Genomic DNA, 26,326 nt, shown 5'->3' on the forward strand with positions numbered 1-26,326 from the left:
TTTGTTGCTCTTGAAAACAGACATTTAATTATGAACAGAAAAGTACATGAGAAAAATAAATTCTCTAACCTAACTAAGATGAGGAAATAACAATGCAATACAATCACCATTATTAATTTTCTTGCGGAGTTTCATTTTCTTTATATTAAAAGGTAGTCCATGTCACCAGCTAGCAAGGACTTGCTAGTGAAGCATGACGAAGACTTCCTACTTTGGAAGGCAAGTCAAGCTGTGCATGGTACTCTATAAATTGGCCAACCTCTCCCCGTATTTCCATCAGAAGGGCAAGAGTTAGCTCCACGTTAAGGGACGTGTTTTCTTAAGGCTTCTCTCTCTCTCTCTCTCTCTCTCTCTCTCTCTCTCTCTCTCTCTCTCTCTCTCTCTCTCTGCTTTGCTTCCTGTGATTAGCCAAATGGAGCGCTCCCCTGCTGCCCTTGTTTCGGGCTGCCTACTGCTGAGCCTTGGAATGCTCAACCATGGTACTCACGCCCAAAACTCTCCTCAAGACTTCCTTATTCCTCACAACGCAGCTCGTGCTGAAGTTGGCGTCGACCCAATCTCTTGGGACGACGCCGTCGCAGCCTACGCCCAGGGCTATGCGAACCAGAGGATTGGTGACTGCAACTTGGAGCACTCCGGTGGCCGGTATGGGGAGAACATCTTCTAGGGCAGCGGTCTTCAGTTTAATGCCGCAGATGCCGTGGACTCTTGGGTGTCTGAAAAGAGTGACTACAACTACAGCACCAACACCTATGCCAGTGGAAAGGTGTGCGGGCTGGGCTGGGCTGCGCCAAGGTTGAGTGTAACAATGGTGGCACCTTCATTACCTGCAACTACGACCCAGCTAGTAACGTTGATGGGGAGAGTCCCTATTAGATATGCAAGACATGCCCCGTGTTTGGCTTGTCCTTTTTGAGTATGTAATAAACAGAGCGTAGGTTCTCTCGTCTATATAAAATAAGTGGTAAGGGTGCACGTTGGCTAGCCCTCCCATATATATCCTACGTACGTTCTTTTGTTTCGAGATAGAGCTTCTGATCTTGGCCGGCCATGTAACTAAGGCAATTATACGGACATTAACTGTTTGAATTAAAAAAGCAACTCAAACTCAACATTAACTGCTTACTGCACGAATGCAAGCAAGAGTGTGCAGATGAGGACCATGTGGACTTCTGCACACGCAAACACACATTTGGATACTTATAAAGCCCTTACAGAAACATCCATATATGCTCATCCGGATGTGGATACTGATCTCTAGGTTTGAAACTAGAGATATTACGTCCTTCTGGTTGGAATTTGGAGAAGGAATTCGGAATTTGATTTTTGAATTGCAGCCCACGGTTTCTTCGCAATTGCGTTGAACATGATCCTTCATAAGCTTAGCTGCTTAGTCATCCAAGTCATACACTGTTACGTCGGAAACAGAACGGGAGAAAAAAGAAGAAAACGTCAAAGGACAACTGCTACAAATCCGCCATGTAACTTGCACTCGAATTTGACAACATAAAACCCTTATACACTGCGTTTGGGTGAGAAAGATGCAACGTTGATCTCTTGCATGTGGATTGATGATGAAATTAGAGATAAACACTCTCATGATCTGTGCTACAGGATGGTATGGCAGAAAGGGAACCCTCCCCTTTTAACCCAAGACAAGCTCAAAAGATTTGGGATTCACTTAGCAAATGGACGTTACCTGTGTGGTAATCAGGAACGGGCAAATTAGCAAGCATATCACTCATTGTCAGAAAGCCAAAATGGATTGGGGATTATCGGGAGGAAGGTTGAATATTGCTAGGAAGGACTGGAATTCAGTTCAAGAAGCAGATAGATGGTGGTGGCGTAGAAAGTTCAGGTTTATTAAATGGCTGAGTTGTAGTTGGCATGCTTGCTTCCCTATCCCCCTGACCAAAATATGGAAACGGAGAAAATGCGATTCTCATGGAGATGAAGTTGATGTTTTGGACAAACTTCAGTCGAATATATGGATATAAATTAAAGAACTTGCTATTAATGCTACTTAGAGCACGCAGGACAAAGAAGCAATATGTTCATGGTCGTCCACAGGCATCGGGCCAGACCCGTGGACATCTTTTGCAAATCATTCTGTCATTGTGCAATCTGCTTGCAGATCGCTGCATGGAAAGGGGACGACAGAAGCAGGTTTACCTGGTTAAAGTCAGAAACTGTTCAAAGACTGTTGCCGATGTAAGATTTTTTTTATGAACGGTATAGCTCGAGTCCGCTGCAATTGCTCCACAACTTGCTTCACGACCTGCCTGATTTTGAGGGAGGATTAAAACGGCGATCAGATTTTCATATGGTGGTTTTGGGAAATCTTTGGGTGTGGATAAGCACGGGAGAATTTTGTATATTCTGAAATTTTCTGATCCTTCAGAAGAGGCTATTGACCTTCTAAGATGGCCCATTCCCCTTAATTCCAAACTGGAATGGGGTTATTTAGTTGTGCAGAGAGGTCATACTGCCTCATTTCTTCTGTTATTTTATTCTCTCATGTAAATCCCTTTATTATTTGTAATAAAAAAGTTAAAAGAGCGAAACTGCTTATGGTCACAATTCCGTGAACAAAAAATTGTATACAGAATGTATAATGATTAAAATATTACTGTTTAAATTATTAAAAAATGGTTTTTTAAAAGGACAAAACAAGGTTACAAAAAGAAGTTAAAAGTTTCTAATGTACATTTCTTTATAAAAGACTTGGAATATACTCTAACCATCCTTTTTGTTTCTTTGTTTTGTGTATATTTGTGCATGCACATAGTTGCGCAAGCAAGAGGCCTCTTAGTCTTCCTCCCACGGGTTTGCAACGAAACATAGAACAGTTATATGTGACTTTGATGCATAAAAAGTTACAATTGGTGGTCTACGTAAAGAGATGTCACTAGAATAGTATACGGTATATTCTCTCAGAGAAGGGTTGACTATCACCTTCAACTCAAGACATGCTTGGATATGATAACTACAGCCTATGATATGATGTCTTGCTTTTTTGTTTTTTTTTACTTCCCTTTTTGCATGTACCGAGGCACCCAAGTCACCTTCACTGGCGAAATTAGAGCCTGAAGGGAAAGCGTTACAGTGGAAAGAAATTAAACTCTTCAGCTTCACGGTTCCCTGGTCAACGTTGTCCGCCATTAATTTTTTTCATCTGTAGATATCCAACGCCATCCAATTCTGCACAACGTTTGTCCAGTCACGCTTGGCGAATCAATGTCTTAATTGCTAGTAAAAGAATTTCTAACCTTGCAGATCCATTAACAACGTAAACAACTTACGTAATGCATGCATGCGTCTTTCCTTTCACAACTTGCAAGTGACAGACGCCAACTTTCGAAAACGGTAGGTCGACATCGAGTTTTTTATACTAATAATAAGTCCTATTCAGGCACCAAAACAAAATCAGTTGTCTAACTTTGGATGACATACTTCTCAAAAATGATGTCGCCTATTCAAGCTGGGCATGGTGCTCTATAAATTTGAAAACCTTTCTCCATTATGCTATCACAAGCCCAAAGTACTTGGTTCCTAGATCAGACCACTCTCTCTTTTCTTTTGTTTTCTTCTTGTGATCAGTCAATGAAGCGTTCCCCTGGCCTTCTTGTTTGGATCTGCCTGCTGGGCCTTGGAATGCTGTTCCGTGGCACTCACGCCCAAAACTCTCCGCAAGACTTCCTTGCTGCTCACAACAAGGCTCGCGCCCAAGTAGGTGTCGGCCATATGGTATGGGACGCTAACGTTGCGGCCTATGCCCAGAAGTATGCCAAGCAGAGGATCGGTGACTGCAGGCTGGTACACTCCCATGGGCCGTATGGGGAGAACCTCTTCCTGAGCAGTGTGCACCAGAACACTGCAAAAGATGCTGTGAACTGGTGGGTAGCCGAAAAGAGGTACTACAACCACGCCACCAACACCTGTGCCTGTGGACAGGTATGCGCCCACTACACACAGGTGGTGTGGCGCAAGTCGGTGCGGCTGGGCTGCGCCAGGGTCAAATGCCACAACGGTGCCATCTTCATTACCTGCAACTACTATCCACCTGGTAACGTTAAAGGCGAGCGTCCTTACTAGATCTATAGTGCGTGCCAAATTAACATTTGGCTTGGTCTTAATTTACTTTGAGTTGTAATAATCAGAGCAGAAGCTCGTCTACTTGGAATAAAATGTAAGACTGGATGCATACTGTAGTTTAAATAAATAAATATAGATATTAGTGGTCATTTGCACATGAATCTACCCTCCCCAATGCTCAAGGCAGATTCATTTCATGGTATCCATTTGCCACTCGTGCCAAACTGCCTCTAATTTTCATGAAATTTGATGGTACTGGACGTTTTTTCGCTACTGCCCTTCACGTACACTATTCTATACTTGTTTCTGCTGTTAGAAACGTGGATGGGATGAAATGGATGACAGTTTTACGTTCAAGGAAAAAAGAATAATTGTTGGGAGAAGTGAGGCCATTTTGGTAAGGTAAGGAGCAAATGGCACAACGGATTTGGTTGTGTCTCGATCTGCAGTTTATTTTGAAACTAGATAACGCGCGCCAAGAAATGTTATTTTTTCAATCATTTGAAAAGCCAAATGATTTTGGTGAATCAAATCGAGAATCATATTGATTAAAATGTATTTTATATTTAAAAATAAATAAAATTGAACAGAAATGGGTGACGAGAGGGAGAGCCTCCCCGGCCACCAAAAGAATCCGAAGAAAGGACCCCCTCTGAAAATTGAAAACCAAAAACTACAAACAGAAAAGAATACCGTGAAACTTTTTTGTCACAAGAGGATGAGCAGAGGCGACCGATTGTGCCACTATTGTGCATGTTACGCCGGCATGCTGCTGTTGCTTTAGCGAACAAAAAGGGAAAAGGTGCAAGGCAGATAGGAGCGTAAGAGGGTGCTACACTGTAAAATTTTGCAATCCTGCATGTCATGATCATTCATGTTGGATGAACAAAAACATATCAAATATTAACTTGTCTTCGTGTTGTCATTGCGAGAATCTACGAGGGATAGGACTCGACTCATCGGTATGAATCTGACCATTCTTGTTGCTTTTAACAAGAGTAATCAATCAAAAACCATATTAAGTGTTTAAGGTCCCATTGTTGTCAAACCTAAATGCAACAGGGAATCCTTAATTTAAAAATTGGAAGTTTTTGAAACTAAGTGGATCATTAAAGATTAGAAAACATGCATTAAGAAATTCTTTAATTAAGTAATATAGTTCATGATCCATGTCATCATAGATCCATGCAAGGGTTAATTCCTAGGTCTAATATAGATGCATGAAAAACTAGATTCAACGCATAATTAAGATCTGGTTTCCATGTTTGGGTCGTAGACCTAGGAAAACATCAATTCAAAGTTTAGATTCAAGTTCCTCAACTAAAGATGATGCAAACATTCATTAACGATCCAGAGAGTTGAAATCCTAACTGAGAGTTGACTCAATTCATAATGATTGTTGATTCAAAGTCCATGATCCAAATCTGAAATGAAATTTAATGATCCAATGTCCAAGATGAGGGATTTAGGGTTTTGGATAAAGGTCTGAAATCTGGATCTGAGTAACATGAAATCCAAATCCAAAGGTGTTGATATGAAATCCAGTTCTAGGATCAATCCTTCATAAGGTCTAAGTTCAATAATCCAATTCTTTCGATCCAACTCATATTCAAATTTGTCATATCCAAATCCAATCTTGTTTCAATCTTAAATTCGATATTTAAATCCAATTCAATGAGATCTGGATTCAATTCCTTTAAGATCCACGTGTCCAACCTTATTGACAATTGGGTTAAACTTCCTAGGCTTTAGGCTCAGTCTAATTAGGGTTTGAGTTTAACTTGGCTAAGGTTTAGCTTTAACCTGACTGTGATTTAGTTCTACCCTGACTAGGGTTCAAACATAGGTACATAATTTCAAATATCAAATCTTGGGTTAAGATATTGAGAGAAGACTCTGATTCAGGTAGGTTTAATACCAAGAATTAGGTTTCAATCATGAGCGAATCCAGGTTTTTAGAAAAATAAGTTTGAAAGAGGCCAATTTGACAAGGTTCATTCGAAAACTATGATTCTGAAAACTGTATTTTCATATAATCAATTGAAGCCAAGCATATGAATGAGATATTGCCGCAATTATATAGCTGACGATCATAACATGATTAAAATGAAACCTAGACATGTGCATTTTGAAGTGAATGGATGCATTACAAGAGCAAACTACGTAAATGCACACAATTAAGCAAATTAACGAGAATAAAATAAAGCAAAAGATATATAAACGCATGAATGGTATGATATTTCAAAATTATATAGTATTCAAATTGAAATTAGGGCTTTCACCTGAAATTAGGGTTTTACTACCCCTTTCAAAGATGAAGGGTGGATGTCACACAATACAGCTTCCAAAGGTTTTTTAATTAAAAAAAAAAATTACCAAAACAGGCACTTCCATTTTTCAGGGAGAAAATCAGGCGATTCAGTCTGATTCGCCCGATACCCTAGAAGGTAGGGCGATCATTGGTGCCCCTTGAACAATGAGGCCAAGTCTGTTTAAAAAGCAGCCAAGCACGGGCCATGAGTCATGAGAATGTCAGGTTAAACTGCACATACGCTTCCAATCCAGCTGTGTTTAAGATATGGGAATGTAAAGAACACACCCACATAACACCGTGATCATGTAATTTTAATTTCTTTCTAATTTTCTTTTCATTAATTTTGTCCGAAAAGCAATAGTTTATATTTCCATGTCAATCAAAAAACTGGCAGTTGTTTCTATCTAGATGTCAAGGAATTTTATCATAGTCAATGACAGCATTTCTACAAAGAATGAATGGTATCCGTCATTGGCGCTTTCGGATGAATGGTATCCATCGATATTATTAAGCTAATTAACATCTCGCTGTGGTACGGACTTAAATTGGACAACAAATACAATCCTGAATGACCATAATATCATTGATCATCAAAGTAGGAAGCTGAGAAAATTAAAAGTTCAAACAAACATTTATTTTTAAAAATTCCTAAAGTATCCCAACTCTCATTTTCTTTTTTTTTTAGGATGGATATACGTTGCGTGAACCACCATGCACTCGGTTTGCCAAAGGATGCTCGTTATGCGCACATTCCTGTGCATAAAAATTGTGAACACGAGTGTTCAATGATCAAAATACTTTTGATAACTTTTTTTTTAAAAGGATAAAAGAAAATGATGAAAAAGTTAGGAAGTCTAAATTTTCAATTGTTTTATAAAAAAAATAAAAAATACCCCCTAACTCATGCGTGTTGTACCCAATTTCATCTCCTTCTCCAATCCCTCTTCTTCAGCGAGAGGATAGTCCCGGAGGGTGATGCTTTCCCCTCCCACCGTCACCGCAAGAGGAGGTAAGGATCACCTTTTATATATATATATATATATATATATATATATATATATATATATATATATATATATATATAGTTGACTTCCGGTCAATGTTTTCCATCTTTTTATTTTTTTCGTCCGGTCAGCTTTTTCCATCATTTACTTTTCTCATCTGGAATCCAGTACAATCTAATTTCGTACAACTTGTGCGCAATCACAGGTCGCAACTCAATTTCTTAACTGCTCCATCCGATATTCTAATTCATTTTTTGACAACTTAACTGTTCATGCTTGGGTCTTTTTTTGCAACTTGCAAGTAATTATGAGGACTCGAGAGACCAAATTTGAATTTCTATTCAGACATCAAATCAGAAATAGAATCGTCCGAAGGTTGGCGAAGTAAATTGTAAACATGAGGCTGATGTCTGTTCAGTTTCTTGAGTTTGAAAATGCTTGCACTCGTATTGTAAAGACTTCGATTCTCAATCACTAAAGCCTCTGCGCGCTTCTCTGAGTTTCACCTACAATACAATGAGTTTCACCTCTGCGTGCTTCTCTGAGTTTCATGTACAATACAATATATATATACTTTTTGGTGTACGTCATTGGGCATACTACATACAAAAACATCAGGGGAACCTTCTACCTTGGATGGCATACTTTTCAAAGACGATATTCACTAAGGTGACCATGGAGCCAGTTCAAGCTGTCCATGGTGCTCTATAAATTTGGCAACCTCTCCCCATTTTTCTGTCACAAGCCCAAGAGATAGCTCCGCTTTGTTAAGGAAGTACCTGCTTTCCTACCTAGAGTTGTTCTTTGAAAACCTCTACGTTTCCTTTCTTTCGTGTGATCATCCCCATGGAGCGTTCCCCTGCCCTTGCTTGGGTCTCCCTATTGCTGGGCCTTGGAATGCTCATCCATGGCACTCACACTCAAGACTCACCCCAAGACTCAGTTGATGCTCACAACACCGCTCGTGCCGAGGTTGGCGTCGGTCCAATCTCTTGGGACGACACCGTTGCAGCCTACGCCCAGAACTATGCCAACCAAAGGATCGGCGACTGCAACCTGGTGCACTCCGGCGGCCAGTATGGGGAGAACATCTTCTGGGGCAGTGGGCGTGACTACACCGCAGTTACGCCGTGAACTCTTGGGTGTCTGAAAACAGTGATTACGACTACAGCACCAACACCTGTGCCAGTGGGAAGGTGTGCGGGCACCACATTCAGGTGGTCTGGCGCAACTCGGTGCGGCTGGGCTGCGCCAAGGTCACGTGTAACAGTGGTGACATATTCATCACCTGCAACTACCACCCTGCTGGTAACGTTGTAGAGGAGAGTCCCTATTAGATATATAGGACATGCCTACATTTGGCTTGTCCTTCTGGCTTTGTAATAAACCGAGCGTAGGCTCGCTCATCTATATAGAATAACTTGTGAGGGTGGACGTTGGGTAGCTAGCCCCGTTGATATATCCTACGAACTTTATCCACCGTCCTCCGTTGCTTACTTATCCCGTCAAATAGTATCTACATGTACTTTGTGATAAAAATTGCATCCTTTTCTGTCGCTGTTTGAGAGAGACAAAAAGAGAGAGTCTAATCATGATTTCGGTCGTCGTCTATTCATGCTGAATGAACGAGCTTGATCCTCATCAACTTCCATTTATAACTGGGCGGCGATGCTCCAACGAAGGAGCTTGATTCATTTTAACTTTAAAAGTGAAGACAGGCACCATCTTTCATCCTAAAAGGACAAATGATATACGGGAAAACGGCTAGGGTTACTATTTGCAGCACTTCATGAGTGATCAGCTTAATTCATACCGAGGCACTCGCTTTGCTTTGTCATAAGCAAACGCTACAGCACCAATCAGGTGTACTTTTGGATGTGAACCTTGTTACCATATTTTGATTGAATATTATGCATCAAATAATGTTAATTGCCTGTTGACAAGAATGACATAGCGTCGCTAGGCGCACCGGAAGTTGCAGCACTTCTGGTCAAGGGTCAGGTGATGGATAAAGAGCGCAGTATAGCAGTGGAAATAACCGTCGTCTGACTAGCAGGATAAGGGGCAGCACCTGTGACAAAGAAAATAGAGAGAAGAAAGAGGAGAAAGCGAAAAAGAACTGTATGAGGGTTTACTTCTGAGAGGCGCACAGTTGATTTCTCAACGATAATGTATTAAGATAAAGACGCTGGGTTTTATAGACCGCCTCTCAAGATTTCTCCAATTACCCAGCTACGGTTATGGCAAGGAGATTTAAGGTAAGAATCAAAACGGTAACATAATATCATGATTTATTTCTTGTTTTAATTCTATAATTGCAGGATCTTCTTTGCAGTTACAAAATGAAAGGATAGGGCTCAGGGCCACTACCCAACATGGGGTTCATGGCTGCCTAGCTTGTCCATGGTCATATTTGAATACGCCAGGTTTCTGGTGCAGTCGGTACTACCAGCTTGTCCAAATGAGTCATACTGATGTGATCACATAAGCCCATACCATGATGTGATCACATAAGCCCATACCAAAATTTAAGGTCTATCAAACTTTAAACTTCAATCCAGATCTTGTTCAGTACCGCTTCCCGATTTCCCACTAACAACACATGAATTGAAGATGAGGTTGCTTTTGAACTTGTCCGTAAGGTTCTTACATTTGAAGAATTTCAAATTATAACAAATCATGATGCAGTTCGAATACATCGACCAATTTGCATATAAGTAATTAAGGTGGCGACTGCTTCTGTTTTTATAAATAGTTATGACAAGTATTTGCCGATGGCTTTTGAGATATCTTAACCGTACTTTCACACAATTTTTCGTTTCTTCTCATGCTTACTTCAGGATCAATTTTGTAAAAATAGATCAAAACACGTCGCTTGCCTGTTGCCTAAATGATACAGCGTATCAACCTGTATTGGCCAATATTTTTAACGTGATTCTATCTTATTTTTATTTGCAGATTTGTTTATTAAGTAAATTAAAAAAACTTTAAAATTTCTGGGTCGTTATACCCGTGATGGGCCGAAGCTGCTTTTGGGTCCACCAGCGAGCCGCGTCGTAGATCACGTAAGAAGGTCTGTTTGTTGATTTAATACTTGGTAGATACAATCTGATCTGTCCCTCATCGTAGGGCTGCGCACGAGCAGAGTTGAGCTCGAGCTCAGTCAGCTTCAGCTTGGCTCGATTCATGTTTAGTCAGCTCGAGCTTGACACGAGCTTTACATTTTCAACTCAAGTTCGACTCAGGCGGCTCGTTTATTTTTTATTCATGCATGCTTTTCCACACTGACTATGCTATGGTGGTGTGTTCGGTAATGACACCTGCCATGAGAAGTGCTTAAAGGCAGGAGAAAAAGTGTGGGCGAGAAAAAAAAAGGAAGGAAAAATAACGATCAACTTGGTGAGAAAAGAGAAATTGGTGAGAAAAGAGAAAAATGAAAGGGAAAATGAAAATGTTGATTGATTGGAAAGCTTAAGATGAAATTGAGAATTGGGAGTGACTCCGTTTGTCTCCCTTTTGCAATTCCAATGAAAATCTTGTCGGGAGTGACTCCCATTTTATTGTCCCTTTTGCAATTGAACGATTGCAAAAGCACTTCACCGAACTTGTTGAGAAGATGGGTTTAATTTTGTTCTTCAAACCCAAAATCAAAGTCAACGGTCAAATATCATAAGAAGACGTCACTCTTGCAGTCAGTCGTGCACCAGCAGAGCCTAGGATGTTAAAGCTTGACTCGTTTGGAATGACTGGATCATTCATGTCTTAATGAGCTCGGTCGAGTTGAACTTATTTTTGGAAGCTCGAACCAAGTTTAAGCCAATTGAGTTTTGAAACATCAAACTTCGTTGAATGAGGTAGAATAGCAACTCAAACTCATAGGTTAAAAAGTTTCAATTTTAAGTTAATGGGGAAAACAAAACAACTCACCCATCGTGAGGAAAGCATATCAAAACATATGCATTTTTTTTTCCGTATGTCTAAAGTTTTGTTTTTCCAAAAAAAAAAAAGAAAAAGAAAAGCCAAGTGGGGAATGAATATGAAATATTGTTTTAGTTGTGCTCTTGTGGGGAGCCTCTTTGGTAGTGGTGGTGGAGAAGGAGGTGACCGGTTGCCCGTGGCCGGTGGGTGGTTTGGGTCTTTTTTTTTTATATATATGCCAAAGGGAGAGTGTTGTGTAATTGTAGCTTTAGAATTGTCTAGATCTGTAAAATGATTTTAATTATTAGAGGAATTGTCATCTGCGTTTATTTTTTTCCAATGAATTGCATCTTTGACATGTGCAGCGGTGAAGGAGTCGTCTCTCCTCTTTTTTTTTTTTGTACGTCAGGTTCTTTTGGAGAGGCACTTCTTGTTTTCTTTGGACATAAACTATGGAAGTTCTTGCTTTTGGGATCCGTAGGGTCTCTTGCAAAAGATGATTATAAATAGTGCTGCGCTCATTAGCATTCCATACCCTTTTCGTACAAAATGTGGACATGAATCTCAGTCATCAAAACAATAAAATCTATCTACCTAAAATGGCATTGCGACGCATAAATAAGTTTTTTAAGAGTCAACAACATCCTTTTAAGTATATAAAAGTCACTTTTGTGTTGATTTTCATACTATAAAACATAAAGATTAATAAAGTTTGAGTTGAAATAATAAGTGGTTGTTATGTATATATATGTTTTGTTAATTTTTTTTTTGTCTTTCATTATGATACAGACCAAGACCCATTTGTACAGGATCTGTATTTTTACTGAATTAGTTTTTTGTTCAAGTTACCAAACAAGAACACCATTCATCTAAATCCAAACAATTCTACTGATAGTAAATGTGAGATTGGAAGAACAAATTATGACTGTGTGCATACATGTGTGTGTGTGTGTGAGAGAGAGAGAGAGAGAGAGAAAGCACTTAATTTAATATATTAATGTACTCATTTTATTGCATGATGATACATAGTATCATAAGTAGGATTCGGTTAATGAGCAGCAACATGGTTGAAAGTGGGAAGCAGCGACTGGTGGTTTGCTTAGGCAGTTTGGATGGGTTCGGCAATGAGAGAGTAGACACGGTCCATGGACTCATGCTTCAAGACACCAACGCTATCTTCATAATCGTACATGCACTGGGAGACCCTCGCAATGTTGAGCGCCACGTCCATGAAGGATCGAGAGAAGGCAGTATGTTGCTGATGTTGCTGAGCCGAGTGCATCTCCCTGTTCAGCCTCCTCCATGCATCCTTTAGCAAGTGCCATATGTGCTGCCATGTTTGTTCCTCCGCTACCATTGTCTGGTTATGTTAACGATAAGGTTGAAAGACAATCGTTTTAGAGATATTTAAGGAAAAAATCCTCGCAAGATCAATCAAAACTAATCATAAAGAAAAAAGAAATTTTTTCTGCAAAAATCAGATTTAGTTTCTCATATGTATCATTGCCAAGATTTTAGCGTTAAATGATAAGGTTGAAAGACAACCGTTCTAGAGAAATTGAAGGAAATAATCTTAGCAAGATCTATCAAAGTTAATGATAAAGAAAAAAAAAACTTTCCACAAAAATTAGATTTAGTTTCTCAAGTTTATCATTGCCAAGATTATAGGACCTTCAACTATTTAAGTTCGTTTCATGCATTGTGTAACCAAGGCTCATGGTGGCCTTTCAGGGTAAAAAACCATATACGTTTAATGAAAAGAATTTTTTCATGCTGGTTTTTATTTGTTTTACTTATTTTTTATTTTTTATCTTGGTATCAGAGCAGGATGCTTGATGAAAAAGAATGAAGCCCATAGGTGGTCTGCATGCAACCAAATTCATTGTTATCTTCTTCACCAAAATCTTGAGAAATCAAACTTGGGTTTTCTGAATTGCTGCCAAAGCACGATCTACCTTCACAAAAAACTTCATAAAGCAAATTTGGGCTCGTCAAATCATTGCCAAAGAGATGGCATGATCACCTTAGAGGATGTTAACGATAAGTTTGAAAGTCAATCATTCAAGAGAGATTCAAGGAAAGAATCCCAGCAAAATCAATCAAAATTAATGATAAATGAAAAATAAAATCTTTCCACAAAAATCAAATTTAGTTTTCTATGTTTATCGTTATCATGATTGTAGGAACTTCAACTATTTAAGCTTGTTCTATGCGTAATTATTTAAGTTTGTTAAGTATCAATTATGATTTGGTGTTTATGATTCATTTAGGATATTTTTGTGGGGGCGGTACCTTGCTCAAGAATTATGATATTCTGAGAATGTAGCGTTATTTTTTTATTTCACCTCTCTCTCGAGGCGTATGCAAACAATCGGTTGTCTTATTTCTGAAAAGAACAAAAGAAAAAACAAACTATGTATCTATTACTGCAAATGAAACTAATTGTTCGCTCTTCATGAGTAACTAATCTTCAAAATCTAGAATTAAAGATTATCAATATTTTTTAATTAATGATAAAGCGAATTGCATATATCTATATATATATTCACATCAAGAGAAAAATGGTGCTTCTGCTCTGGTCAGACCCGTGGTACCAAGAATGATAGAAATTTAAGGAGGTTGAGTCCAATTCAAACATGGGACCTGGAGCTATTAGGAAAATGACTTCTTTTTTTGATGCATACATTTAACTAATCTTTGTAATCTGACAACAGTCCTTCTAGAACGAACGCCTGGGACAGAGTTGCTAACAATGACTTTGTTTTCCAGAACATGATTCCTCACATCATTTCCATTTTACATCTCAAGCGTTGTTTCTCAAACTAACTTTCGTTTAGGAAACCAATTCTAACTAGCCAACTCATGAACCATTTTTCCCATGAACATGATTCCTCTTGCAGCCTTTCAGTTTGCAGGTAGAGCTGATGAATAAATAGCAAGCTCATGGCTAACCGACAATTTATTTTTGTAAGGGGAGCCGTGCAATTAGCAGCTCATTATGCATAAATGGGTAATTAGCACAAACACCGAGTGTCAAGTCGGCTTGTTTTGCCCTGCCAATGCTTAGCTAACGTGTAATATGAAGGTTACAGACTTATATCTAAGCTTGATAATGTTTTGCTGGTTATTCAATCTAATGATCTTTCAAATCCTTAGATTTAGATATTGTTGCTAGTGGATGTTTCATACTTGCTGTTTGTTGTTTATTTTGGATGTTATATATTCATTCTGATTTGATTTTTGTTAATTGGTTTGTGTCTTTTGCAAATTTGCCGCAGGTTTTTTTTAGTGCATGTACATGTTTTTGTATTTCCTTTTATCATTAGGAGTCGCTGAAGAAAAAAATGTTGGCGTAACTTCATTTGTTTTGGTCTATTTATGTACAAACAAAAAACCATCAACCATAAGTCAAGGCCAAAATGCGCTTTGCTTTATTGCTTTTGCCTATTTTTATACCAAAAAAAACCATCACACATTCAAACTTAGCAAACACCAGACAACCTCATTAAAGTCCTCTGGTTATGTGTTAACCAGAGGACTTTAATGAGGTTGTCTGGTGTTTGCTAAGTTTGAATGTCTGATGGTTTTTTTTGGTATAAAAATAGGCAAAAGCAATAAAGCAAAGCGCATTTTGGCCTTCGGCTTATGGTTTTTTGTTTGTACATAAATAGACCAAAACAAATGAAGTTACGCCAACATTTTTTTCTTCAGCGACTCCTAATGATAAAAGGAAATACAAAAACATGTACATGCACTAAAAAAAACCTGCGGCAAATTTGCAAAAGACACAAGCCAATTAACAAAAATCAAATCAGAATGAATATATAACATCCAAAATAAACAACAAACAGCAAGTATGAAACATCCACTAGCAACAATATCTAAATCTAAGGATTTGAAAGATCATTAGAGAAAAAGAACAATCATAACAAAAGGAACCCATACAACCAAAAGAATTTTTATTACTGGCAAGAATCAGTCATCACTTTTTCTTAAACAGCAAGCATAGGTTTAATACCAACCGGCATTGTCATTGACAATGCATTAACCCCAACCAGCATTCTTCAATGTTACAAGGACAAAATCAACTTAAATCGCTTTTATTATCACCTTCCACGGAGCAAATGAAAAGAAAACAAAAAGAAAAAACTTCCTCTCGGCAATTATAAAGTCTTTGTAGGAACTGCACTCGGTCCAATTGCCCATTCGGCTACCTTCCTCAGTTCAATTTCCTAATTACGGACTTGTATTGCACCAAACACATCCAGGGAACAAGTGAAAGCGGAAGGACGCAGTTCGGAAGGCAAAATCGCAGACCAAATCCAACATTAATATTTGTTCAACAAAATTGAGAAACATACTGAAGCCCCAAAAATGGAAACGAGACATAATGGCGCCCATTTTCAATAAATAAAGGATGAAGAGAAACGGCAACCAACCAGATGATTAACAATATGAGACCCGGACGTGTTGCCCCTTGAATTGCAGAACCACTTGCGGCAGGACGGGACGACGCAAGCAGGGTTCTGCACCCCGCAATACCGGGACGCATGCTCAGTGAAATCCCCTCCACATGTCCAACCTCAAAGCCCTCCTCATCGCCAGTTGCCTCGAAGCTCAGCTCACCGATACCCGCAGCCAAGGCATCTGTCACGCCCTGGTTCGACCGGCCTTTCGTCCCGGTAGGCCTGGGAGACGACGCGGCCGTGTTGGCAGACGCCGTATCCGCAGGCAGATCGCGGTTGTTCGACTCGTTGGCCGCCGCGGCACCGGTGGTAGGGAGGCGAGTTGTTGGGAGACCACACGGTCGACCTGATCGGCTGGCTGAGCTTCCTGAATTCGTAGTCGTAGTCGTCGCCTTGCGTGTTGAATTCTAGGAAGGTGTAAGGGTCGCCTGTGTCGGGCTGGGACGCTGTCTCGTAGAGGTTGGGGACGACATGCCGCGCGGCCATGGTGGGGGGAAACTGGAAAGGAAGGAAACCCTAGCCCCCTCGTGCTTCCCCCCTCCCGTGGAGAAAGACGATTGATTTCCGTTGAAGGGGTTCGCGCGCTGGGTTAGAGCCAGAGTTAGGGTTTCTTCTCCCTTTCGAGAGGACGAAGGAGGAAGAGGGAGAGGGGAAAGAGAGAAGAATTAGAGAGGACGAAGGAGGAAGAGGGAGAGGGAAAGAGAGAGGGAGAGGGAAAGAAAGAAGAAAAAAGCGGACAAAAAATCGATGAAGGGGAATGCGATCGCGTCCCTCAAATAGTAACGATGAGTTAAGAGAAGTAACTGCGGTTAAACCCAAAGTAACCGAGTCTTTGGTGACGCGTGGGCGTAGGGAAAGATCAAGCTCAGGGATTTCGTGCGAAAGACGTCGGACTCAATCGGGTTGACATCTCTGACAACCGACCCGCACGGGAACATTGGTTGGAGCTGCAAACGGATCGAATATGGCTTTACGATTTGATTCGAATGCTACCCGTTATTACTGCTTTTGAACTTTAGACCAGACCCATTTGGACCCGATACAAACAAAATTAATTCGTAGAGTGGATTTTAATACTACAAGACGGGCAATGGCTGTGGTGATTCGAACACAAGCAAAAAGGATGAGGCCTGATTAACTCACTCATTAAGTGAGACAGGCAGGAGGACCCGTTTTACAATAGGATTCTATTGCAGATTTAGGTCCAATATTTGGTTTAATTAAGATGTTCCTTCTTCTAGCCTTTCGTTGCCCTCCTTTTGATTTGCAAGTTGGGATGAAAAGAAGCCCGAGCCTTTCTTTCTTTCTTTTGCTCTTTTAAGATCTAAACCAGTGAATAAAATTATTGCTCTTTGAGGTCCACTTTTTTTATAAATTGACCATCCAGGTGCAGGTCCAGAAAAGAAGATCCAATCGTCATGGGCCGAAAATAGAAATTCGAGCAAAAGATCTGGTTTCTAAGTTTGGGTCGTAGACCTAGGAAAACATTAATTCAAAGTTTAAATTCAAGTTCATCAACTAAAGATGATGCAAACGTTCATTAATTGATCTAGGTATGGCATTTGGACTTAGGATCATCCTAATAGGGTCTTAGGTTCAAATCCCAACTGAGAGTTGACTCAATTCATATTGATTCTTGATTCAAAGTCCATGATCCAAATCTGAAATGAAATTTAACGATCCAACGTGAAAGTTTAGGGATTTAGGGTTTTGGATAAAGGTCTGAAATCTGGATCCGAGTAACATGAAATCCAAATCCAAAAGTGTTGATATGAAAGCCATTTCTAGGATTAAATCTTCACAAGGTCTAAGTTCAGTAATCCAATTCTTTCAATCCAAATCATATTCAAATTTGTCAAATCCAAATTCAATCTTGTATTTGATCTTAAATTTGATATTTAAATCCAATTCATTGAGATCTGAATACAATTCCTTTAAGATCCACATGTCCAACCTTATTGAGATTTGGGTTAAACTTGCTAGGCTTTAGGTTGAGTCTAACTAAGGTTTGAGTTTAACTTGGCTAAGATTTAGCTTTAGACTATGATATAGTTCTAACGGGACTAGGGTTTCATCTCTGATTCCTCAGTCCCTTTGCCCCTGCCCTGCTGAGAAATGCAGCAGGGGAACTCGGAGCCTTGATGGCAAGCGTTGGAAAACTCGAAGAGTCCTCTCCCAGTAGTCAGATGAAAGCCTCTGAAGGATCCATCTATAATCGAGGCTGGAGAAGGGATCCCAGTCTATGGCTCCCTCACCATTTCATTAGCGGCCTGTGAAGAGCTTCTGCCAATTTCCTACGAAAATTTGATCAAAAGAGCACAAATTCTGCACCCACTCTCTCTTTCGTTTTGGGCTTTCCATTAAACCCGCTAAATGTAAGCTTGCGCTCTTTCATGTAGATCCTGCAACAACACTTTTTGCTGAAGCTCTTGGCCTTTCGTTATCACAATTTTCTGCCGCCGCGTTTCTTCTGAGCGAACGTCGAGCAGCAGATGCTTTTTTGCCTGCAAGATTGATAGGCTAAGGTCTTCTCCCTTGCCAATAGAATCACCTGATCCGACATTCTCTCGTTTCCGTCCAACTACATGCCCTTCTCTTTATAAGCCATCAACTGCCACTTTCACCAGTCTCAATCATCTCATGCGCGTTTCCTTGGGAAGGCCTCGGATTGTAATATGTTCTCCCTACTCCTCACACATGGTATACCTTTAGCCCGGTATGTTCTGCATTGCACATTTGAAAGAACATTTTTTTCTGCACTGCCAACCTTCATTCATCTGCCTCTCTTTTATTTTTACTTCGTGTTACCATGCTACTTTTGGGTCGGCCGTTCCATGGCTCTCTCGTTGTGCCCTTTGGTTTTTGGCCATTCACCCCGTGTCATGGTTTTCGCCTGGCTCCTTCCCACATCAACACATTAGATAATTGTGATCCATATAAGTAACCATTGTTTTTTTGTCTCTCTACTGCAGAGTCAAACATCATCTATTTGTTGACTATCATTTCTTTTGTCAGTTGCTTGCCACTACGTGGTATTCCCTCCCCCCATACTCTCCTATCTCCCCTTTTCCGAAAGCAAACCTTTACATTCAGTTTTTACATGGCCGTCTTGGTTCAGTTGCCATTGGTGGTGAATTTGGGAACACCACAACAATTGCATGTCTAGAGACACAACAAAGAGTGTCACTTTTGTAGGATGTATCGTGAAGGCACATGTCCACCTTGCCATTTCCATTGGTTGCAGATGACTTCCGCCTCAGAATAGCTAGATTAGTTTATCTTCCTCCTTTTCTTTTTTGTTCATGCTATGATATCTGTTTCTGCATGTTTTCGTTTTTTGCTTCTTTTTTTTCTATTTTTCTTTGCTGTTTTCAATTACTTGTTTTTGTCTTCAATGAATTTTCATTTTGTCGGCTCTCTCTATCTTTGCTGCTAAGTGTTTGGTTGCACTTCTTCTTTTCTAGAAGCAGCTTTCTCTTTTCACCTTCATATTCAGTTAGCAGTGGGTGGCATTTTACATGGTGGCCGTGGCTCAATTGTTATTGGCGGTTAATTTGGAAAGAACACAACAATCACATATTTAAGGACACAACAGAGAGTGTCGCTTCTATAGAATGTATCGTGAAGGAAGATGTGCACCTTGTCATTTTCATGGGTCTCAAGATGACTTTCGCCTCAGACTAACTTGCTCAGTTCATCTTCCACCTCTTATTTTTTGTTCATGCTTTGACTTTTTGTTTCTGCATGTTTTTGTTTTTTGCCATTTTTTATTAGTGGTTGATTGGTGACGTCTTGTCATTGCTTTTATCTTCAAAGAATTTACATTTTGTCGGCTCTCTCTCTCTCCACAATGTATATAAATATAATAAAAAAGAGGAAGAGAGGGCAGATCGTGTGCTCTTTTGATCAAAGTTTGGGAGGAAACTAACACTAGAAGCTATTTCACGTGCCGTCAATAAACCTCTGCCTCCATTATGGATGGATTCTTCGACAACATTCATTGAACTAGCGGCTATTGGGAAAGGATTCTTCAGGTCTTCCAAGTTCTTTCAAAGTGTTCGGCTGCCACAACAGCCCCGAGTTCCTTTACTACATGTTTTCACAGGGCAGAGTGATAGAGAGAGGAAAAGAGAGAAGGGCAGAGAGAGATAGAGAGAGCCGGCAAAATGAAAAATGGAATAGCAAAAATTGTAACAAAAGTCACAAGGAACTGGAGACAAAATGACTACGAAAAAAATGCTAATGTTAGAAAGCATAAAATGAGGAAACAAAGGATGCGAATCGGAAGGGAGCAAAGGAAGGCAGCATCTTACGTGGTTCGGCTTGTAGCTTACATCCACGAGAGAAGAGGGGCGTTCTTCTTCATATTATTTCTCATGCTTTTACACTAGAAATTCACGATTTATATAGAGTTACAACCATCTTTAGATGGAAACACCTTTATGAGGGAGTTACGAAAATCTTGGGATTGATTTCAACAATCATGAAGAAGATGGCGCTGAAAGGAGAAAACGCCCAAATCTGTACTGATTGAAGAAACGCTCAAATCTGTAGATATCTCCTTCCCAAACATAGTGGATCGCCTCCTTATCTCTTTGTAACGGACAGCTAAAACAAACAAATAAAAATAGGTAAACTAAAACTGAGGAGGGGCAACTAGTGAGTAGCTGACCAAATAGCTATGTGCATTTCATCCCGAACAGAATAACCCACAAAAGTGATCGAAGTAGCTGTGTCTCCGAAGACCCGATTGTTCTGCTCCTCTCATATTCTCTACCAATAATTGATAAACTAGGAATACCAAGTGAATTGTCAAGCACCACTTACAAGGGTTGGGGGGAAGGAGTTGTGGAGAGGTTTAGTTTAGGAGAGTGGAAGGCAAGGAAGGCCAGACAAATAAAAGAAGGTGAAGATAAAAAGCAAGAGGGAAAAAAGATGATGCCAAGACTCGAGCCTTGAGGCTCTCTCTCTCTCTCTCTCTCTCTCTCTCTCTCTCTCTCTCTCTCTCTCTCTCTCTGCGTTGGTGGCAGAGGGACTCCGCTGACAGAAGTCTCCCATTTTTTTTTTCCCTTTCTGCAACACTCGTTTTCTATTCTCCTGTTTCTCTCGGCAACATTTCTTGAAAATCTATTTCATTTGATGCAATTCAATTATTCTGACACCAAATCTAGCTCCTTTATCTGTTTCCTTAGTTGCTTTGTTTTTTGTTGCTATTGCAGACATGTCTGTTCAATGTTAACATTCATTGGATGGATGTAAGCAGAAGGTAAACAAGCTACTGCAAGAAATAAATGGTGGGTGTTATTGTTCAAATTCTTCGTGCACCGTTCTTCGATCCCTAACTTTTTGTTTTTCCTTGGATATTTTTGTACATTCGAGAGTTTTCCACTTTATCTTCCATCTATGTACACTCTTAAAACATTTTTTCTCTGTTGGTACTCATGTTTCTTTATCTTGTTATCTGGTTCATTTGTCATGGGATGGACGACCACCATTAATGCGGAACAGGGCAAGATGCATAACAAAAGAGGGTGAAGGTCTCAAGCGATGTGGATCAGCAAGAGAAACTAATACAATTGTATTAGCCAAAAAGATGAAGATTAGAAAGGCCAGCCCCAGCAGTAGCAGCAACAACAACTAATAATACAACAACTAATACAGAAGCAGCAAGATCTAGCCATTCTAACCTTCATTCTTTTGGCTCTTGCTACTACATTAGGTGTTCTTGGAGATCTACGTCGCCTGATACTATCACCTTCCCCTGTTCTGCATCATTGGTGGTCGTCAATACCCATGACAAATGAACCACATAACAAGATGAGAAAACTTGAGTATCAACATAAAGCAAACGTTTTAAGAATGTACATAGTAGGAAAACAAAAGGGGAAACAGTCGGATGTACAAACATATCTAAGGAAAAACAAAAGAAATAAAAAGCAAAAAAAAAAAATTTATGAATTTGAAGAATAATATACCCACCATCTATTTCTTGCAGCAGCTTCTTTACCTTCTGCTGGTATCCATGACAGTGAATGTTAATTTTGAGCAGACACATCTGCAAGGGTAACAAATAAAGCAACTCAAAAATCAGATAAAGGATCTACATTTAGGCTCCAAACAATTAAATTGCAGCAAATGAAATTTATTTCCAAGAAAAACAACAGAGAGAGACAGAATAATAGATGATGAATATTGTGGACAGAGAAAAAAGAAAAAAACAGGAGAAGGGGCTTCCTAGAGTAGCCTATGACATGTTTGATAGCTCAGGGAGACACTGTAGACTGGTTGAATAATGATTTCTTATTTTCCGAACATGAGGCGTTTTTTTGTAATTTTCTCAAACCCATTATTTTTCATTAAATGTTAAAAAAGGTATGTGCATATTTTTCAAAATAAATAATTTTTTTTTATTAACTTTGAGGCATCGATCTCCTCGACTTCCATGCATGGAAATGTTCATTCGTTCTCCTCCGTCAATTCCATCATTGAAATTGAAAAATGTGGAATTTTAGCTTAGCGGTAAGTTTGGTTTAAGTTTATGAAAAGTATCCCCGTCCGACTTTGGCTTTGAATCTGAACGCAATTGGGAACTCAAAGGACTTGAAATACCCGAGGTTGGGTGAATAGTAAACCTAAGAAAAACAATGTGGGCCGACTGTGACACTGACCCCTGTGTCCATCAGATCTGTCGCCTTACCAACATTAATTGGCCTGAGGAATAGATACTTCCATTCATGTCGTCTTCCGTTACCCGGTCAGTACTCTTTTGCGTTTTGATTTGTTCTAATGGTTCTACTTTCCCATTATGTCTTTGCCTTTTGATTGGTTCTAATGGTTCTTCTTTCCCAGTATATATATACATAGTCCGAAAGTTTAACCAATGACCAACTTTATACCGAAGCCATTGTTTGCTCGTCATAAGCAAAAAGCGGACGCTCCAATCAGGTATTTTTCTAGCTCGTAACAAGAAATAACAAAACTTAAGCCCAGAAGTCCCAGCAGTTCGGGTCAAGACTAGGCTTATCGGATCAGCTGATTCCAGGCTGCGGCGTAGCCAGCACATGATCATCGAATAGAGCAGGTATCTGATCTGATGCATTTGAGACAGCCATGCTTGAGCAAAGGAGTTGTACTGATACAACACGTTCTCACAACCACATCTAAGGCTTACCAGGTATCTTAATTGTCTATTCGCAATGAGCGTTTGACATTTTCTTCTCACTTAATAGGAGGAGCAATGTTGTGCAAACAAAAAGGATGCTGCGAGTCAGAAGCCGAAAAGACATGGCGTGTCGGCCGGTATAGCTGGTTACGTTCTTATTTTTATTTTCATTTTGCTTTCAAAGGAATCCGCGAAGAGGTTGAGGAAATCGGGTTGTAGTGCCCGGCACTAGCATTTATCTGGTCTGTATCGAGCCCCATCACATTGCGGAACACCAAATCATGTAAGACGGTCAAGTTTTATTTAAATGTACCTCAATTAATCATCTACACCGACATTGGAATCTTCATAAAAGCTGATAATTTCATCATGATCATCTTCAACTGCACCCGCTGGTTTTTTTTTTCATTGTTTGGTTGGGTGCAGTATGGAAGCATCTGCCAAGGTCGTGGATGATCAGAATTAGCAATGCAGTGAGATGCTGGACCCTAACATTACATGTCGTACCGATGCATGAAATTTTATGCGTCAATACGGTTAATGACAAAAATATTCCTGTTTGGATTAAAAAAGCAACTCGAACTCAACATTAACTGCTTCTTACTGCACGAATACAAGCTAGAGTATGCAGATCAGGACCATGTGGACTTCTGCACACGCACACACACATTTGGATACTTATAAAGCCCTTACAAAAACATCCATACATGCTCATCCGGTTGTGGATGCTGATCTCTAGGTTTGAAACCATAGAAGTTTTACGTCCTTCTGGTTGGAATTTGGAGAAGGAATTCGGAATTTGATTTTTAAATTGCAACTCACGCTTTCTTCGCAATTGCGTTGAACTTGATCCTTCATAAGCTTAGCTGCTTAGTCATCCAAGTGATGCACTGTTACGTCGGAAACAAGACGAGAGGAAAAAGGCAGAAGAAAACGTCAAAGGACAACTGCTACAAATAAGCCATGTAACTTGCTCTCCAACTTGACAACATAAAACCCTTAGACACTGCGTTGGGGTGAGAAAGATGCAACGTTGACCTCTTGCATGTGGATTCATGAAGAAATTAAAGATAAACACTCTCATGATCTGTGCTACAGGACGGTATGGCAGAAAGGGAGTCCTCCCCCGTTAAACCCAAGAGAAGCTCAAAAGATTTGGTTTTGACTTAGCAAATAGACGTTAGCTGTGTGGTAGTCAGGAACAGGCAAATTAATCATTCATTGTCAAAAAGCCAAAATGGATTGGAGTTTATCGGTTCAGGAAGCAGCTAGATGGTGGTGGCGCCGAAAGTTCAGGTTTAAATGGCTGACTTGTAGCTGGCAAGCTTGCTTCTCTAATCCCTATCTCCCTGACCAAAGTGTGGAAATGGAGAAATGTGATTCTCATGGAGATGAAGTTGATGTTTTGGACAAACTTCAGTCGAATATATGGATAGAAATTAAAGAACTTGTTATTAATGCTACTTAGAGCAGGCAGGACAAAGAAGCAATATGTTCGTGGTCGTTCACAGGCATCAGGCCAGACCCGTGGCCATCTTTCGCAAATCATTCTGTCATTGTGCAATCTGCTTGCGGGTAGCTGCATGGAAAGGGGACGACAGAAGCTGGTTTACCTGGTCAAAGTCAGAAACTGTTTAAAGACTGTTGCCGATATGAGATTTTTTGATGAACGATATAGCTGGAGTGCGCAGCAATTTCTCTACAACTTGCTCCACGACCTGCCTGATTTTGGGGGAGGATTAAAAGGGCCATCAGATTTTCATCTGGTGGTTTTGGGAAATCCTTGGGTGGTGTGGATAAGCATGGGAGAATTTTGCATATTCTGAAATTTTCTGATCCTTCAGAAGAGGCTATTGACCTTCTAAGATGGCACATTCCCCTTAATTCCAAACTGGAATGGAGATATTTAGTTGTGTAGAGAGGTCATACTGCCTCATTTCTTCTGTTATTTTGTTCTCTCATGTAAATCCCTTTATTAATTGAAATAAAAAGGTTCAGCGAAACTGGTTATGTTTACACTTCATTGAACAAAAAATTGTATACAGAATGTGTCGTGATTAAAATATTACCCTTTAAATTAAAAAAAAAAAAAACTTTTTAAAATGACAAAAAAGGTTATAAAAAAAGTTAAAAGTTTCCAATGTACATTTCTTTATAAAAAAGACTTGGAAAATACTCTAACCATTCCCTTTTTTTTTCTTTGTTTTGTGTAAATTTCTGCATGCACATAGTTGTGCAAGCAAGAGGCCTCTTCCTCCCACGGGTTTGCAACGAAACGTAAAACACTTATATGTGATTTTGATGCATAAAAAGTTACAATTGGTCGTCTAGTACATGATAAATTCATCGACCATGCGTGAGGAGGGACGTCACGTGAATAGTCACTATAATAGTATACGGTGTATTCTCTCATAGAAGGGTTGACTATCACCTTCAACTCACGACATGAATATGCAAACTCATTTTAATTTTTAAAAGTATACGACTCGGATATGATAACTACAGCCTATGATGTCTTGGCTTTTGTTTTTCTTCACTTCTTGCATGTACCGAGGCACCCAAGTCACCTTCACTCACGAAATTAGAGGGCATCAGCTCACCTGAAGGGAAAACATTACAGTGGAAAGAAATTAATTTTTTCATCTGTAGATATCCGACGCCATCCAATTTTGTACAACGTTTGTCCAGTCACGCTTGGCGAATCAATGTCTTAATTGCTTTTCAAAAAAAATTCCTAACCTCACAGATCTATTAACAACGTACGACTTACGTAATGCATGCATGCGTTTTTCCTTTCACAACTTGCAAGTGATAGACGCCAACTTTCGAAAACATTAGGTCGACATTGAGTTTTTTTATACTAATAATAAGTCCTGTTCAGGCACCAAAACAAAATCAGTTGTCTAACTTTGGATGACATACTTCTCAAAGATGATGAAGCCTTTTCAAGCTGCGCATGGTGCTCTATAAATTTGAAAACCTCTCTCCATTATGCTATCACAAGCCCAAAGTACTCGCTTCTTAGAGGTGCTTTTCGGACCACACTCTCTTTTTTTTTCTTTTGCTTTCTTCTTGTGATCAGCCAAAATGGAGCATTCCCCTGGCGTCCTTGTTTGGTTTAGCTTACTGCTGGGCCTTGGAATGCTAATCCATGGCGCTCACGCCCAAGACTTCGTTGCTGCTCACAAAGTGGCTCGCGCCCAAGTAGGTGTTGGTCCTATGGTATGAGATCTTACCGTTGCGACCTATGCCAACCAGAGGGTCGGTGACTGCAGGCTGAAATGCTTGGGCGGGCCGTATGGGGAGAACCTCTACGCTACGTGAGTACACTATAGAAGATGCCGTGAACTTGTGGGTAGCCGAAAAG

The 26,326-nt window shown here is 39.9% G+C and overlaps 1 protein-coding gene, 1 long non-coding RNA gene and 2 pseudogenes across 2 annotated transcripts; 3 read left to right on the forward strand and 1 right to left on the reverse strand.

The window, feature by feature from the left end:
• Positions 1 to 314: 314 nt before the first annotated feature.
• Positions 315 to 876, forward strand: LOC116250434 (pathogenesis-related protein PRB1-3-like; annotated as a pseudogene).
• A 2,727-nt stretch (positions 877 to 3,603) lies between these two features.
• Positions 3,604 to 4,095, forward strand: LOC116250435 (pathogenesis-related protein 1B-like). The gene has a single exon (XM_031624055.1). The coding sequence runs from the start codon at positions 3,604 to 3,606 to the stop codon at positions 4,093 to 4,095; it is 492 nt and encodes a 163-aa protein (XP_031479915.1).
• Positions 4,096 to 7,810: 3,715 nt separating this feature from the next.
• Positions 7,811 to 8,750, forward strand: LOC116250436 (pathogenesis-related protein PRB1-3-like; annotated as a pseudogene).
• Positions 8,751 to 12,316: 3,566 nt separating this feature from the next.
• On the reverse strand, positions 12,317 to 16,545 carry LOC126409962 (uncharacterized). The gene is made up of 2 exons (XR_007572985.1): positions 15,771 to 16,545; positions 12,317 to 12,691 (listed from the first exon to the last, which is right to left on the reverse strand). It is a non-coding gene; the product is annotated as an uncharacterized LOC126409962 (long non-coding RNA).
• Positions 16,546 to 26,326: the final 9,781 nt, after the last annotated feature.

The sequence above is a fragment of the Nymphaea colorata genome, chromosome 3, assembly GCF_008831285.2.
Source record: "Nymphaea colorata isolate Beijing-Zhang1983 chromosome 3, ASM883128v2, whole genome shotgun sequence".
Taxonomy (NCBI): domain Eukaryota; kingdom Viridiplantae; phylum Streptophyta; class Magnoliopsida; order Nymphaeales; family Nymphaeaceae; genus Nymphaea; species Nymphaea colorata.

What these genes read in the sequence shown, in the direction of transcription:
- LOC116250435 (XM_031624055.1), top strand. Translation starts at nt 3,604, where the DNA reads ATGAAGCGTTCCCCTGGCCTTCTTGTTTGGATCTGCCTGCTGGGCCTT.